The sequence below is a fragment of the Phalacrocorax carbo genome, chromosome 1, assembly GCF_963921805.1.
Source record: "Phalacrocorax carbo chromosome 1, bPhaCar2.1, whole genome shotgun sequence".
In the NCBI taxonomy this organism is placed as follows: domain Eukaryota; kingdom Metazoa; phylum Chordata; class Aves; order Suliformes; family Phalacrocoracidae; genus Phalacrocorax; species Phalacrocorax carbo.
The window spans coordinates 88659086-88677080 of record NC_087513.1 but is presented as its reverse complement, the minus strand read 5'-3'; the positions used below and the strand labels follow the sequence as shown (position 1 = coordinate 88677080).

General features: G+C 39.8%; 1 protein-coding gene across 2 annotated transcripts in view; it reads right to left on the bottom strand.

Moving 5' to 3' along the window:
• The window catches only part of GSK3B (glycogen synthase kinase 3 beta), a 155338-nt gene that overhangs the window by 46799 nt on the left and 90544 nt on the right, over positions 1-17995 (bottom strand). For both annotated transcript variants that reach the window (XM_064465752.1, XM_064465759.1), the window contains exons 4-6: positions 11241-11351; positions 8080-8210; positions 6210-6316 (exon numbers count right to left, since the gene is read on the bottom strand). In XM_064465752.1, coding sequence (XP_064321822.1) covers positions 6210-6316; positions 8080-8210; positions 11241-11351 — 349 coding nt within the window. The remainder of the gene's footprint in view (positions 1-6209; positions 6317-8079; positions 8211-11240; positions 11352-17995) is intronic.

The following is a 17995-nucleotide window of genomic DNA, read 5'->3' as shown; positions in this document are numbered from 1 at the left end:
CATTCCAAAATCCCTAACTTTTTTCCAGGAGTGCAATTTCACCGACTTCCAAATTAGGACTTGGGCAACATTCCCATGGCAAGGAAGTGAACAAACCCTTGAAGCATCCTCAATGAATGCCAGAGAGCAGAGGCTAACTTCAGCAGCTTCAAGGAGGGAAGCAACAAAACACAATTAACATAGGTGTTTATACAACTCTGGTGAGTGATGAACAATAAGGAAGAAACTGGGAAATTTCAGCTCTGCTGAAACTGGGTGGAATTTATGCCAGCAACTTTAATAGGACTAAAATTTGGCTCCAGGATAGTTTGTCTTTCCACCACCCCCCCAGCTTTGAACCTGGCATTTTAAAATTTATCTTCCAAATTTGCATGGCAACATTCTTCTCAAGCCTGACGCAAACAATGTACTAAATTGTATATTTAACTGCATGTTACTTAAGGCAACTGGTAAGGTAGTTAACATTAATTTTTGATAACTCCTTCCCAGACCCTTTTCTACCTTAGCACAGTGACAGCTAATTATTATAGGTTAATAATTTTTCAGAGTAATCATGCGGTGTAACTACTCACATGACTATCATTCACATGCTCTAAACTAGTTAATAAACAAGATAAGAGAGAACCTTGAAAGAAGACAAGAATCAAGTCAACAAATCATCCTCATGCCAAACTAGTTGGGACAATGTGAAATTTTAGGAGAAAATACTGAAAGCTATTAATTTTAAATAGAAGAAAGTAGGCAAGGCTACTGACTTCATACCTTTGGTGAAATATAGTCTAAACAATATGGACAATAAATGCAGCTGCCAGCCAAAAGCAGCCTTCAAATAAGCTTATTTCAGGCAGCTTTCACAGATAATAGTAGCTAATGCCATATCTTTTGTAGACTGTAGAACACAGAGAAATACAATTATCATGCGAACTACCTGCACTAATTCAAGCACACAAAAATTCATACAGCCTCTTATACTACAAAACTTCTCTTAAATTAAGTTTCTATTACTCTATTGATCTTCACAGCTGTTAGGCGGACATTAACTTATCTAATAACATCATCTGTATAATTCCCTTGCTTTTGAATGCTATTCCAGCATTAGAGAAGATAAAAAAGGGAAAATTTCTCTTTAGTTCAGGAAGCGGCATCCAGCAACAGAACAACCTGCAAAACACACTCCCTAGCTTTAATTGTACAAGTGGGCAATGGCCATTTCCAGCTCTCTGTCACAGAATACCCTGTCTATGAATTTCATTTTTGTGATCTCAAACTCTGTCTTTCCAAGTTGAGAAGCTGCCCCTCTTCCTCACGGCATGAGCACCATTCATTGTATTGCGCTCCAGCTCCTCTACCTTGTTATTTGGAGGACACAAAGGAAAATAATGAAGTTAAGCCTGCCCTCACCCACTTCGTACAAGTTAAGAACTTTGCTTTGTCTGACACTTCAAGGGGCACATTTACCTTTCTACGTTCCCCTACCCCCCCATCTATTCACCTCTGCCCCACTATTCCTTGATCTTGATGGACTTCTTCCATCTTGGAGGGGACTCAAAGTTGCTGCTCTGGAAACTCTGGAAACAAACTAGCAGGGAGTCAGAAAAGCAGCCCTAGGAAGTCATAAAATCAGCAGCTTCTGGTTGCCAAATGCCAGAGCAGAAAGTGCTTTTCATTGCTGCTTGTTTAGAACACTTTTTAGGACATCAGAACGAGAGCAAAATTTTGGATTACAGGCACATGTGCTACATCGGTGCGAGTTTTGCACATCAAGCCACCACGGATTCACAGATTATGGAGACAGAAAAAGGCTGAAACCTGAAATGTTTGGAAAGCCATGCTGATTCTACTACTTTGAATAAAAGCTAAACACAGGTATCACTGTTTTTCTGCAACAAAGAGAGGAAACTACAATGACAGCTGATAGAATATTTCAGTAAGTTAATGCCTGTGCTTATTTTCAGTGTCAGAAGTTGCCATCCAAGATACAGAGGCAAGTACTTTTTATTGTTCAGCAACAGGTTTGGGATATACTTTGTGACGGTTCTTCCCCAGGAAGCTCCGAGACAGCCTGACTATGCATGCCTCCAGAGGAGCTTCTGCTCCAGACTGCTGAGGTGAATACTCTCTTCCTCTGTCTTAGCACTTGTTAGGAAACTGAATGAGTAACTTTGTGATGCTTATTTTTGGACATCCCAGGAGAAGCCAATGATACAGCTGCAGATCAATCTTTCCCTGCCAGTGGCTACAAACGTTCCCCCTGGAACACTCTCAATTCCTGCTAGCACAGTGCACTGAGCCCAGCAGACCCTTGTTATCCAGAAGCACCGTCGCATTCTGGTGAGCTCTCCATTGCCCCATCACCTAACCTAGTAAAAAAAAAAATGTTCTGGGGGTGAAGCTGAACTGCATAGCTTCTTTCTATACAAGAGGATCATGTGGCAACAGGAACGTCTGCACCCACCCCTGCTCCAGCACTTATGTTTGCCTCAGAACGTTGTAGGGCAACATGGGCAGCCACCCCCAGTTTTTCAGCAGGCAGCAGCACCCAGATGACCAGCACAGCCAGCAGCAAGGGATAGCTGAAGGCCTTGCTTTGCAATAAAACCAAACCACCTACAAATCAGCTGCAGGAACAAAACTATGGGCCATCCCCAACAAGCTTTAGGGACATGCACACACTTGCAGAATTCATAGTCAAAGGTGCACAACGGCCCAAACAGTACAAGGTATGAAGGCACCCAAGTGCCTGACCATTGGAAAATCCCTTAAAGTTGTAATACAGGCAGCCAAGAGAGCTATTATGGGCCTGGATTTGTAGCTATTTGGCAACAGGGATTATTATTTAAAAACTTGAATAGGTAATTTCCCAGGTCATTATTTTAATAATTGTACCAGGTCTGCTGGATGACACACAGAGAAACATTAATGGCAGTAAATGTGTTTTCATGCTACTCCTACTATCATATATATTTATATACAACACTAAGGCAGTACTTTACAAAAGTGCAACAAATGCTACTGCTGACTGTGAGTTGTTTTTAAAGGGACCTTTTGGGTTAGAATTTAAGTCACGCACTTTGACGTTTTGTGCGCAAAACATCCTGTGCAGTACCTACACAAGGTAAAATTGGTACTATGTATAGGGCTACAACTTGATGCATCCTCACTAGATAATCTAGAATCAAGATCCTAGAACTTAAAAGCCAGTTTACATCCAGGATGAAAAGACACATCCTGGAACCAACTTTAGTTTCTGCTACACTGAAGAGAGCAAGTAACATTGCAAGGACAAATTCATGTGTTAAAAGATAACCTACATGAAGCCAAACAGCCTAATGCAACTCCTGGTCACAGTGCCAAATAAGATGACTAATTACTGAAATGGTCATGATGCAGGCTGGCTGTACTGTCAGTCTTGGACCACCACAGTGTCACTGCCTAGGCTTAAGAAGCACTTCTTGCTCAGAAATACTTCCAATATTTACTATATTGCAGCGTGTTACAATCATAAGCCTTGTAGTAATGTTAGCCAGTAAAAAAAAAAATCCAGGAAAACAGCTGGATGCCTCACAGATAACATACGAAAGAGTTCTACTCAGAACACTTTTTGGCTTCATGTTCTTCTATTTTGTTTTTAATGCAGTTTTAACATAGCATATTTAAACATAAGAGTGAAGATCCATACATCATATTTAAGCTCAGTTTTTGTTACCCCCTCCACCCATGTGAATTCTTAGATGGAGAAAAAGGCTATAGCAGAATACTGTTGTGCTAATAATTCAGAAGAAAACAAGAACTGAAAACCACAAGCGTGTCCACATTAAAAAAAAAAAGGTTTAAAATGCAGCATTACAATACTGAAGCATCTCAGGGTTTGAGTTATGGATAAATTACTGATAATTAAATGTTCTTTCATCTTCCTCTCTTTTAAGAAACCTATCTGTGCCCATTGGTTGGTATACAAATGCTGCTGGTTGAGTCTGTATGAGTGGTCCTATGTGAAATAGGGAAGAGTTCTCACTAAGCACTGCTGCTGCCTATCTATCAAGAACTAAAAGAATATGATGGTATTTACCACCACCAGAAGCAGCATCATCACAAAACTAAACTCACAGAATTTCTAACATATTGCAGAATACTGGGAAACTGCAAAGTAAGTTTGTAAAAGCATTTTATTGCTTCCCAGCTACCAAATGCAAATATTTTGTTGATAAGGAAGTGAAGGGAGGAACGGGTAGGAAGAAAGGAGTACTTAATGAACTTAATTTTCAAGATATTCTGTGCAAGTTTCATTTAGATTGATTTGTTCAGAGAAGGAGCTTGGGGGAACAGGGTTGGGGGGGGGGGGGGGGGGCAGGGGGGCATGAGAAAATCCGAACCACAACCACCAAAATTAGCACTGGTTTTGGCAAGTGGAAAATGGAGTCCTCACTTTAAAATGATTGATTTATTAGAAGTATTTTAGAGATCAGCAGATAAGAAAACAAAAAAGGAAAGAGGAACTTTAAAAAGGTTCAGCAAAAAAGTGCAAGATTAAAGTTGTCATACAGTTGGAGTAAGAGACATTTCAGACTTATCTACAAAGCAGTCTCTTCTGGTGACACCTAAAATATTTGTTTTATGCAGTTATCCTCTGAAACAAGTTGTCTCAGTGCACTCTGATAACACAACTGAGCCAATCTATTAGCTGTCAGCTGGAAAAAATATGTCAACCAGAATCAGCCGCCTTCCTCTCTCTCACAAGCTTCTGCCACTTTGCTTTCACCTGGGCTCTGCTGCTTACCGAGCTGCACATTAATGTTGATTCAGTTCACTAATGTAGCAGGAAGTTAACCTAACCAAAAGTCTCTTGTCAACTGAAGCCAAACTGGTGTATGAAACAGCAAGCCACGAGACCCAGGGTATCCAGAGGCAAGAAAGAGTAGGGCTAGAGCTGCCACTTTTGGCAGTGGCCAGCCATTAAATAAGTTATCCCTTTTCATCTTTGTTGTGCCATTACTTTCCCCAGACTTCTTATGGTTCTACTTTTTTTTTTTTTAATAGCAGGGGAGATATGCAAGTGTTAGTATAATATGTACTGAAGAATAACTAATGGGAAAAAAAATTAGCAAGAGCAGGTAAGTCTTCAAGAACACTTCTCTTTTCAAAGAACTACAGAGTTGAAACAAGCCAGCCAGCCAATGAGTTCAATACTAGTTACAACATACTAACTTTAAACACACTTTTACAAGTAATAAGCATGTTCTGCCAAGACTTTATCATGATCACCAAATCTTTTAAACATACTAAACTTTGCCTAAGCGACTCAAGTCCATAAGCAAGGTAAAAGCTTAGCGGGGAATCTGAGAGCCAAATCTTGTCTCTTTAGCACCAGCCTTCAGAACAGGCTCAGGGAATATCTTGACTAAAAAGCTAAATAAGTTACCCACAACCAGCCAACACATTGCTGTTCATTTTGCTGTTCATTTTTATTATTTTTCATTTTGCTGTGCTTTCTTAGGATTCTACCATACGAGAACCTGGCTATTCCCTGTTCTCTGCCAAAACCTCCAGCTTCCCTAACACTTCCATGACACAGCTACGTGCCAGGTATTAGAAGGAAGTCTTATTTGTGTCCAAAATAAATTACTGAAGGACAGCAAAAGTTAACAGAGTAAGTTGAATCAGAAAGACTATTATACACAATATATTAAAACTGTCAAGTGAGTTTAAAGCCAATCATCAGGCCACATTTTCCATCCCCCTAAAACCACTTTACTAAAAGCCAAGTAAATAAGTGACAGAATTATTTGTGTCTAAATCATTGCATAGGAGATGCAATACTTCTATGATGATACTTCTAAGATGATACTTCTACAATCCTTTACAGATATTTTAAGGTATCAAATGCTTTTTCAGCTTGAGATCACATACCTTCTTTTAAACTAAATAGCAAAATTACCTGGAGAGCTGGAAAATGTTTTGTTTGAAATGAGATCTCCACATATGTTTAAAAAAGCCCCTTTCCTAAGGCAATTGACACTGAAATCTCAAAAGGCACAGAAATCACAGCAGCCATCTACAAAATCTGTGTATTTCATTAAGAAGTGCTTGACCATGTACAATAAAATTCTGTGTCTTGGGATCGTATCCAAGATCTCTGGAAACCTTTACACGTAACTACAGGATAAAAACACATGCAGCTGGTATAGATTTCAGAAAATACTCATACATACCTATACTAGAGGTATAATCGGTGGCTCCAAAGATCAACTCTGGTGCCCTGTAGTACCGAGAGCAGATGTATGAGACATTAGGTTCTCCACGAACTAGCTGTTTCGCACTGAAAAGAAAACAAAATAACAATCTTTCATTAATTAGTAGTTTTAAAATATTGCAGCGTAGACCAACATTAAGCTTTGGCACTCTTCACCACCCCCAAATCCTAAGCGCTAAAGTATCATGTTCTTCTAAGCTGATGCAAGCCCCAGACTCAATGATTTACTGTGAAATCAGTCAAATCCACCAAGCAGCTACCTTACACTGGACACAGCAAAGGAAATTCTGACTATAGTCTAGGTGATAAATAGAATCAGAGTTTTGGCTGGCAGTTATTTTTTGCCAGGTACAAAGGTTTGTTAACAAAGAAAAAGAGGACAGAATACAGTTCACTCAAATGTAGTTACCTTCTAAGGTTCAAAAGCTCTGGATACTCACCAGAACCAAGGGGATTGGGGGGTGGTGTGGTGTTTTTGTTTTTTAAACTTCCATCAGAATATTCTGGCTCGTTGCTGTTTAAGGGAGTGTGGTGTGAGGCAAAAGGGGTATAAGGAGACAAAGGAAAAAAAAGACCACTTTGCCAGTGTAGTCACATGTTAATGGTCCATGACTAACATGAAGGCTTCATTTATACTGAAAGAGATCAGCCACAAAGGACCTAACCTACAGTAACGACTACCTTTGGAAGCATCTAAGAAAATGAAGGAACAGGAGAGCACATTACATTTGGAACATGAGTCTATGAACATACTGTATTTCTTTCTTAATTAATACCAAGTGTTAGATGGAAAGGAGCTGGAAGACAAAACTACCATTTTAGAAATAGGACATTAAACTAACTAGCACCAAACCCAGCTTAGTGGCAAGCCAGCCAAATGCAATATCCAGGCTTACAAATACTCCTCTCACCCTTCAAGGAAGGGTTCCCACCACCCATTTAGCCTGTTTTGAAAAGTCTCAGTTTTCTGTTTCCTATACACAAACTACAACTACCAAATCCCCGCTGTTAGCAGATGAATTCCTACCTTTTTATGCATTGTTTCTTTTGAGTTTCAGTAAAATTCTTATTTTGCTCCAACACCAGTGAGGCAGAGCTGAGGAGAAGATTCCCAAGCCACCAGGCATGACCATGCGCTGCTTGAATAACCACCATCTGACATTCCCACTCACTACAGGCAAGTGAATTTAGCAACAGCAGCTTTGGTGACCCCTCGCACATATGCCCCAACTATTTTAGTCTGCAACGTTATAACACCATCTAAAGACTGAGCTTTCCTGGAGAGAAATCTGTCTCCTGTCTCAGCGTGGACTCCCAGAGTTTCTGTATCAGTTCTAAGATGAGCACTGGACTCTAAAGATGATTCACTTGAACGGATACTAGAAATAAATGCGCCACTGGAACCTAGAATATAGATATCCGCTATCTAAGAGCTTCAATTAGAAGCATTGCTTCTGATCTTGAGCCTCTACACCATCTGAAATATTAAATAACTTGGTGTATGTACAAGTAGACTAATAAAGTGTAACATTAGCTTTTTCAGGTTACTGTACCACTGTGCCTGTCCTCTCTTCCCCAAACACATTTCACCCTAATAGTTGGCCATATATTTCCATGGCCCAGTACTTTCCCTATGCAATGGCATATTTATTTTTTGACCATTGGCACAAATAACAGCCTTGAATTTTAATTCCCTCCATACTGATTTTAGTTTTAAAACAACAAATTAAGACCTTCAGAGGAACACAGAGGGTTTTCTCTGCAAAACTGCACCTGGGTTCACTTTGAAGGAAGCTCTTTTCACCAGACTTCAGGCCAGATGTGCTTACCTTCCAAAGTCACAGAGTTTTAGAACAGCTGTATCAGGGTCCAGCAAGAGGTTCTGTGGTTTTATATCCCGGTGGCAGATCCCAAAGGAATGGATATAGGCTAAACTCCGGAACAGCTGATACATGTACAACTGGAACACAGAAACATCACATAAGGCATGCTTTCTCAGTCAAAACAGGGTAAACAATTAATTTAGCACAAACTCTTATTAGAAGAAAAACACCATCACTCAGAAAAGACCTTACTGAATGCATATTAACGCTATAAAGGTGGGCAAGGTATTTGCATACCTTTCCCTACCACCCTTTGCTACAGACCCACACATGCAGTTCAAATTTGTCCATTTGTCCTTCCAAAAATGAGCCCAATTCCAAAAAAATATTCATGCCAGCTTTCCAACATTTATAAATAACGGTAGTCATAAAAAGCATACACAAAATAAAGGTGTTTCAGTGTGATTTATAAACCAACCTCTTCATAGAAATTAAGTATTCCAGGTTATGTAAGGAAAACAAAGCAACACAACAAAGAAAACACTTTAGTTGATGAAGTTATTAACAACATAATAAATGTTGCTAAATGTTGCCCAAGGACTATGGTAGCGTCTCAGCCTGTCGCTTAGGTGAATCTCCCAGTTTCTCTTGGTGACAGGACAGAGTCATTTTAATTTCAAATCTCTGGGCAAAAAGAGACAGCAAATAAAAACAACTGCCCAGGATAATTTTATGTAAGGCACAGCAAACAAGCATGCTGAGGGAATGTTTCCTCTGCCCCCTATCCAAGCCTAACCAGCCCTTTAGCAAGGAGGGATACAGAAAGGCGAGTGTTACGAAGCCAAGAGCTTCACAGAGCAAGCGGAAGATGTCCTGCTGCTGGAGCTACACACTTTTTGGCTACGGAGAATAAAGACCCGCTGGACACAATTAGGACTATATAGCATATATAGTCATAAAGGCATGGGAAGCCCTGCTTCAAGGTTGACAAGAGGCTGCCAGGTTACTTATCATATTCTTTGTGTCCCCCCTGGCTCCGGCTTCCATTTGGAAAAAACCAAAACAAAATAAAGCAAAGCAAAAAACCAAATCAAAACTAACAAACAAAAAAATCAAGCTACAGGCTGGACAGTGTACTGGAGTTGCAACTCCACACTTTCTTTTCCTAAGCTCATTCTCCACAGTTCACCTTTAACGGCCTGTAAAACTGCATGCAATTGCTAGATATTGTTATCAGGTCATGTTTGCCTCACTTTCACCACTATCTTTGTCTTTCATGCCTTCTTTTTCCCTCGTTTTTTATTGTTCTTTTGGTGGGGAAGGTAGGAGCATGGAGAGAATCACCTGAATTTTAGCTCTAGGTCTTTACTTTTCATAATTGTTTCTCAAAACCACAACTCTGCACAAAGAAAAGCAAACAAACATGTTTTCTGAATTGCCTGTTCTAGACACATTAAGTATGTATTGTGCAAGTGTATTGCAAAATAATCCAAAAGACTGCTCTAACTTGAGGAGTCAGGTCAACACATGTGGGATTTAGAAAGTATGCCCTTCATCTCCACACAGCAAACCCAAAATTTCCAATAATTTCTTACAGGATGTTAGAAGGTACAAATAAAAATTAACAAAAAGATTATTAGAAAAGCTGCGTTGCAGTTCCTTAACAGTTTCTTCGTCACCCAAGGAACAGCAGCTCTCTGCCTACCTAGGTATCAATCAGAAGTGAACAAATAGGTATGATCTGACCTTTGTGTAGCCAAGATGTCTGGAAAATCGTAAAAGCTTTAATGACATCAAGGTAACACGATCCTTTTAAATACAGGATTGTGAGAAAGGCTTGCCTTGCGAGAAAAATAAGAACAGCCTTCCAAGCTACTTGGAAAGGGAAGCCCCAGGTATCCAACAAGATGCAAGAGCTGAAGCAGAATTTTCTCTCAAACGGTAAGGACAATTTTTTCCCTAGTTCCCATCATGAAGACCAACCAGGGCAAGAGTACTGACAAAAGCTATAGAGACAATTTATTAAAAGCTAAACTAACAAATTTTGGGGACCATATAACCTGAAGACACACTGTTCCACCAACAGCCCAAATGGAGTGACCTTGCAGTAGAAATTCTTATTGCTGGATAAGATCTGTGCTTTCTTAAAAACAGGCATGGGTGCTGGCTATTGCGGAGACATGCCATTTACAATTTGTGCACATACACTTATGGCACAACACTGTTATTGGAATGATTACTGTTTGTAACTTTCACCTTTGCAACCTTCATCTTCTTTCAATCAAATTAAAGTTTTTTTTTCTTAAGGTCATCCTCATAAGCTTATACTTCTATAAAGTATACTTAAAGCGCATACTTTTAAAGAGGAGTCTGGAGAAATCAATATGAATCAGAAGTATTTGTTGCTAATTTCCATTTACTGTTACCTGGATGCCATGTTAACAAGTTAATGCCATGTGAAAACATGAGCATTCACTAGCATGTGGATTGTGGTCACAATATATGAAACGGAACGGAATTATGACACCCAGATGGGTCCCATTAACCGCTCTGTAAAAGATGACAAAAGATGCAGACAACTTAAGTGAGGTTTTGGGGCTACAATGTGCATACAAACATCCTACTCCATGTAGCTCTTCAAGAAAAGAGCCACTGGCCACTGAGCTCCAAGTGCAGGGAAGGGGACAAAAGTGTGCCTTTCATGCCCACAACAGAAGCACATGAACTCTTACTCATATGCCAGGAAAGGGGAAAGATAACAGATAAGAGAACACGTTTCTTCCTGACATCCTCTTTCAGTTCCTGACATTTGTGCTATTGTGTCTTCTTCATCATCTCAGGAAACTGAAGCTGCTAATCTGGCTGGTGTCAGTCTCCATGTAAGCTGCTTAAAAAAGAAAAAAAAAATCCCCCCACACTTGGTCTCCCCGACGTATTCCAAGACTTTTGTAAAGTGAGAAATCAGGAGTGCTTGCTTTAGGCCTCTCGCCTCTATTCTTCCTTCACTGTAACAAATCATCATTTTAATCTTTTTTTTTCCCCCCTTGCCTCAAGATATGTGTGCTCCTAAAAATTTCAGAAAACTAGTTATGTCAGAAAAAGAGGTATCCACAGAGTTTATTCCTATAATATCCTTCTTCATCTAACCACATCTATCAGTTACCTACCTTGACATAAATCATAGGGAGTGTCTGTTTGGCCCGACTATAATGTCTGGCAACTCTGTATACTGTTTCAGGAACATAGTCCAGCACCAAGTTGAGGTACACCTCATCTTTCTGAAAGAGAAAAGAAAAGAAGAAAACAAAAAAAATGAGGAATAGATTGGAAGCTTGAAGTACAATTAAAACATTCAGAGAAGCCAACAGGATGAGAAAGTTGTGGACATTTTAAGTACGCGTCTTTAGTGGGAGTGTCAGCTGCCGCCAAACTGTGTTTCCTTTAGGCATTGCACTTGTGCACTAACACTTAAGCGAAACATTCTGCCCATTCAATATCTTCCTTAAGAGATATTTCAAGGTCACACCTGCATCATTATTTGAAGCAGTCCCATTAGTCCCCAGCAAAACCCAAATTTAGAAGTCCCAAACTCACATCCCACAACTATACATCAAAAAAAAAGTTTTTTAAAAAATCCTGCATCTTTTAGAAATTTTACTTTGATCTTACTGAATTTCTAACTATGAAGGGATTAATAATACGTATGAACCATTTATCTACAGTAAGCCAGTGTTTGTAACCATTTTGTAAACATTTGTGCCCATTTTGTTTACACACATTTTGATGTTCCAGTTACCTCCAACTTAAACATATGAACTTATTCATGGCATAACAGAACAAGACAAAAACAAAGACTTGAGTATCACTTTTAATATCTAGGATCAGGTTAGAGGCCCGTGTGAACATAACACAGAGAAACAACAAACATAACTTTATAAAGTACTTTGCTACAGAATACATTATCAAAGGAAAGAAGGAACAAAGAGGAATTAAATTACAAAGTACTAGAATCAGATATTGCCTGACTGTGGAATGGAGAATTTTCAGCCGTAAAAGAGATCTTAAAAAAATTTCTGATATTTTAATGCAGTCTTCTGTGCAAATCCTCTTAAGACTGTGAATATATTTAATGTTGCGGGGTGGGTAAAATTAATTATATCAACCTGAAAAATTATTTTGGAAAGCTAGGTGAATTAACTAGAAGACACCTCTCCTGCATTTGCTCTATTAACAGCTAGGTCCTTCCATAGAGAAAGACAATACGTAGAGACTTCACATGGATGGAAACAGTACAGAACTCCCAGGCTTTCAACTGGAATCCCCTGGCTATGTATCTTAATAGCAAAAAACAAACCTCATTTAGCTATAGCAATTTAATAATATTACTGTGACCTAACATGTCACTTTGAGCACAGAGTGTGGTGTGTTACTCTCTCGGTGCTCTGTTTTCCTTACCTGTCTCTGTCCTGCCTCAGCAAACAGCAGCAGTCTCTGGTAAGTAAAGAAATGGTCTGTGGTAACGCACACAGAAATACACAGTATACAAAGAACTGCTGGTTTTGTGTACTGTTAAAGACTCTGAATTCAAGATCTATGATCACCATTTTTGATGATAAAGGCTTCTATTTTCAGGACATTTTAATAGGTCTTACCAATAACTCCTAGTAGGCCAAGTCACCTTGCAAGGCCCTGCCTACATCACTCTTCCCTACAAAAAGATGCTCTTTTTTTAGTATCATTGCTTAAATGACAGTGGTAATAGCACCAGCACTAAGCAAATGCCAACAGCCTGATAGCTTGTATCTACTCTTTTGGTAATTCTGAAACATAGACAAGGAACAGCAGCCTCCAAACCCGTGCCTACGCTGATGCCTCTCCCAGTGCCATCCCAGGAGGTGGGTAACAACATGAAGGAGTCTGGGAACCAGACTGGGAGAACCACCTTTTTGAAATGGATGAGGAAGGACAACTACCAGCAGTGCAGAGGAAATACCAGATGGCTCTGAAACTCCATGGATGTGTAAATGTATGCAAGAAAATGATGTATTTGTATTTTAGCACTTTCCGTTCCGCAACATCAGTTGTTCTTCCTTCCCTGACCCTCAAGCCAATAAAAATCCACCACCACCTCTTCTTAGGTCAGAGCTTTCAAGGTATTAATTATAAAATACAGAAAACAAATGTCCTGAGAAATCAACGTTCACTTACGGCTGGTGAGGCAACCAGTACACCAAGAGAAAAAACAGTCTCATGAATATTAATTCTGTTTGATTCAGTGTAGATACAACATAATGAATATGTTTAATGCTTGCCTCCTCTTGGAGAGTGGGGAAGTCTTATTGGTAACAAGTCAAAGTACTCCATGTTAGTGAGGCTGATTACTTTCATTCAGAGGATTCATGTCCCATGTATCAAAAAGATTTACAACAGATTAGAGACAGGAAAAAATGAGCAGAAACAGAATTACAGTGATTTCATTATCCTCTCATAGTATAAGTAAAAGGAGACACGTAAACCGGTAATACATACGATCTTTAAACCTCATCTACAGTACTTCACAGCAGTGAATTTTGAGAATTATAGAACTCAGAGTTCACATCACCTTTGTTTTAGTCCTCTCCTCCATTTTGATTTTTATTCTGTTTGGAAATGGGTCTCATTCTATGGCATGGCTGACAAGCACAGAAAGATATAGGCACCTGAATCGTAGAGAGGGAGGTTTTGCACTCACACACTAGTCCTTATATGAGTTTTTATGCTACCCACAGTACTTGAACAAACTACATGGGTTTTGCATGGTATTGCTCTTGTGTAAAATGTGTATCACACGTTTTCACCTAGAAGATGCAAAGGCACACAAACACCTTTCCCCCAACCAACAAGCTTTGATGTGTACCCGGAACTTCAATATGTAACTACAAAGGCAAGGCTTATGGTGTTGGCTACATCAGTAGCAGCATACTCCACTCCTGCCTCAAGCAACTGACACTTCAGAAGTGCCCTAAATGACTACTTTCATGAATTAAACATGATTCAAGTGTTCTGACCTACCTCCTCCTGATGTAACCTGGCACAAATCTGATAAACGCTCAGAAAACGGTTTTTAAGAGCCCGCACCCTTCTCTGTGAGCATGAACTGGATGAAAATAACATCCAAGTCACCTGGATTCCCCTGAACAAGATTCAGTGAGCTAGAAAGCAGTCATGGCCTGACAAGCTCTGAGGATGATGTAACCTGGTTTGCCTACCTCACGCATTCCTCCTAAACACATACTTTTCCAGTGACCCAGATGTATTGCAGTAGGAAACAGGGTTAGCTCAAAGAGCTTGCCAAATGAGGGCAACTGCTTGAGGATCAAGCGGGAGGATCAAGGCTTATCTTTCCATTACAGGAAGCCTTTTTCAAACCTCAACCCATATTCCACACATGACTCGTTTCCACACTGGTGTTTCAAAATCGCTGGGCTGGGAACCAACCAAGGTAACCTAACCATCAGGAGCACCTCTGAAATGCCTCTACAGAGATCGAAAAGGTCCAAAGAAGACTGCATCATACAAACAACAGAAAGCAAACACAAAACATAATTTAATAACTCACTCCTTCCTATAAATGTTGGGATTGAAGAGGTTCTTAGCCTTCCTCAGCAGGTCAAATGTTTATGGGCATCCATTTTCTGCTGTGCTTGCTGCTAAGGTTATGACCATGTAGTCTTTAAAATGAAAGGAGGAAGGGGGAGGGCAGGGAACAAGATCCTGAAATACAGGATCAACGTATTTCATAAGGATTTAGATTTTAGCAATGTGGCTTATGTACCTACAATTGCCTCAAATATCACTTGAAATCCTTAGCTGACAAACACTGCTCCAAAAGGAGCCAGAGCAAAGTAACCATGGCCTTTCCATTGAACCACTCTGAACTTCAAGAATCAACAGTTCAGGCACCATTTCACATTGCTTGGAAGCACTTCATATGAGTATATTCCAATACAGACTATGACATAAGAGGAGGCATGAAAAAGACTAGGACACAACAGCCAAAACATTCTAGCAACTGAATTTTTTCCTTTGTATCAGAAATTGGAGATGAAGCAGACTGCAAGTACAACTACTCCAGCAGATGAGCCTTACACATTATGTGGCTGAAGACTGAGTGAAACTAAAAACATTACCTTACTGACATAGAAAAGGCTGCATGGAGACCTCCAACTCCACTTTTAAAACTCTTCTGTCCTTCAATCCACACAAGTAATCTGTTTTAAGTACTGTCCAGTTCAGCCAACATAAAGGAACAGCTATTGAATTCAAAGATCCACTCTTCTGGATTGTTCCATGCAGGGAAAATACATTCATTCTCTTTGATCCTCCCCCGCCTCAAACAACCCCAGATTAATCCCGAGTGGTTACTACCAGCTTTTGTTAAATTATTTTTTTTCATATATCACACACACACACTACATTTACAACGTGCACATATAACACTGCAATCGGCATTAGTCCCACTCCAACAATTTCCCCTATTTACCACCAACACAATGACAGAAGCCAGGGAGATCCTACATGCCAAACGCCAGACTGAGGGCAAAAGCAAAAATCACAGGGCGTACTCTGAAGAATATGTCAGCATCTAGTAAGATGTTACAAGTTCTCCTAAACTGGAACCTAAGGAAAATTTCTCTGAGTGTCAAGTAATAGGATAAAAAGGTTAAGAAACTATTCTTGGGCACTCTTTCTTCTAGGGTAACTAAATTTACTGGTCAGCATTTGGAAAGAATGAACATGTTCATTTCAGTTTTCATCTCCTGGTAGATCAGTAACAGTGTGGAGGTGGTTCTGGTGTGGTTTGCAAGTGGTTTTTTTGCTTTAATTCCTTTTTTTTTCCCCCTTAAAAAAACCCAAAACACATCATTTGAGCTAGTTTTCAGATGGGCTCCATGTGATCAGCTATATGAACCCAACTTAGAGGAGATGAACACAGGAGTTTCTTAAACTGACTTTGCATTTGGAGAAATAAATGTGGAACTACACTCTGAAGAAACTTGCTTTACCTGCCTATTGAGGCTAAAAGCACACAGTTAAAGATAAACCTGAAATTAAGGAATATGCTTTCAGAATGCACTTACTATTGGAATTATCCCCAAGGCATCAGTACTGGGGCTATACGAGGTAAATCAGTTTACTCAAGGGGATCATGTTTTCTTTACCGTAAGACAGCACCCCACCAATGATGTTTCAGAGGTAGGTGCTACACACAGAGCTGTTACTGACAGGATGGCAGCTATGCAAGGGTTCTGTCAAACTGCTGAAGGATTTAACTTGGAAAGCAAGAAAATGGATTTTAGCATTTCACGTGGATTATGCCTTCTTTCAGAGTGCATTATTTAAACACCAGAGAGTGTCAGCATGAGGTAAAATACGCCCTTCACCCTGGCTTAGCCATCTAGATTTAGACAACATACAGGGTTCAAAGTCACACAGTTTTTTGCCCCAGATTCAAAAAAAGAGGTTATTTTACTTTTTCTAAAGCTACAACCAGCATGCACTTCACACACCCTTATCAAATACCATGAGAGATCCACCTTCCTTCTCTTATCTTGCAGGCTGGCATAGTATGTTAAAGATACAAAGATTTTGGAACCACTTTCAAAGACAAAGTGAGAATTTGCAGCCTGCCTACTCTTAACTACTGAGTGGCCACGACACACTAGAAAAATTTGAAAACGCAAAAAATGTTGTAGCTGACCCTATTTGTATGAAGGAATGGTGACATCCAGTGGCCACGTGTGCCTGTTTTTACTTGCAGTTTACAACCACATCTATTTCAAATCAGAGCTGTGGCTGCCACCAGTAAAGGAACTGAAAGCCTAGATGTATAGCTGCAGTTTCACACAGATAACTCCAGGGGGTAAGAGTAGTTAAAGACAATGCCAGTGTTTGGAAAGATACCAATGCTTTCTATTAGTACTGGAAACATCGGGCAAAATACCTCCTTTCCTACTCCCTCACTGTTCATGACTGAGTTGGAGAACTGACATCTGTCCCAAGACTTCTGTTCCTATACCTACTTGTCAAAACTTATCAAATTGTTCTGTAATGCTTGTTACTCTTCAACATAACAGTCTGATGTAAGAAGAACTGCCAGCTGGGTCAGCTGTGATGGTAGCATAAGGGCAGAAGTCAAGACTCCCAATATAATTCAGATTTAAGAACTTTCCCAATTTATGCTCTAAGACAGTTGGTTTGCATTGTCTACCTTTGATCACTTAAAGAGTCAAGGTTATTAGGTCATGCAAAAAAGACATTTCCTGTCATAGTTTTGCCCTCTAAATAGAGACAATAGTAAAGAAAAAGGCCGCTCATTAAGAGAATTTGAGAATCCCTGCCAATTCTTATTTTATGCCCTGTAAGATCTTTAAGCTTTTAGCTGTATTTCCAAGGAGAAAATATTTCTATGAAGTTGGAAACAGCCGCCCAACATCTAAAAGGTGGAACTGATTTGTGATCTCTGACACAGGTATCTGTGGATATTTGAACCACAGCTCCCAAGCAGGGACTGTGCCACAAGCTGGCAATAAGTCTGTTGGAAGACGAAAATTAACAGATAACATTGGGATCACTGGGCTGTCCTGCATACCTTACCATGAAAGCAAAAAAAATAGTCTTTGGAGATCCACTATTTTCTTGCCTGTACACTACCTTCCAGACTGAGTGGAAATTTCTGAGTCTGGATATATCCATGACAGCAAACTAGGCAAAATAATATGCAATAATGGTTCAAACTATATACCTCCTCAGGACAAACAAGACAAGCTGCTTTCCTATCAGCCATCCAACACAGGAAGATGAGAGCAGTGACTAGAGCTGGTAGAGGAATGACTTGAGAAGAGTGACTAACACAACGTATTGGACGGTTCACCGGTCTAGA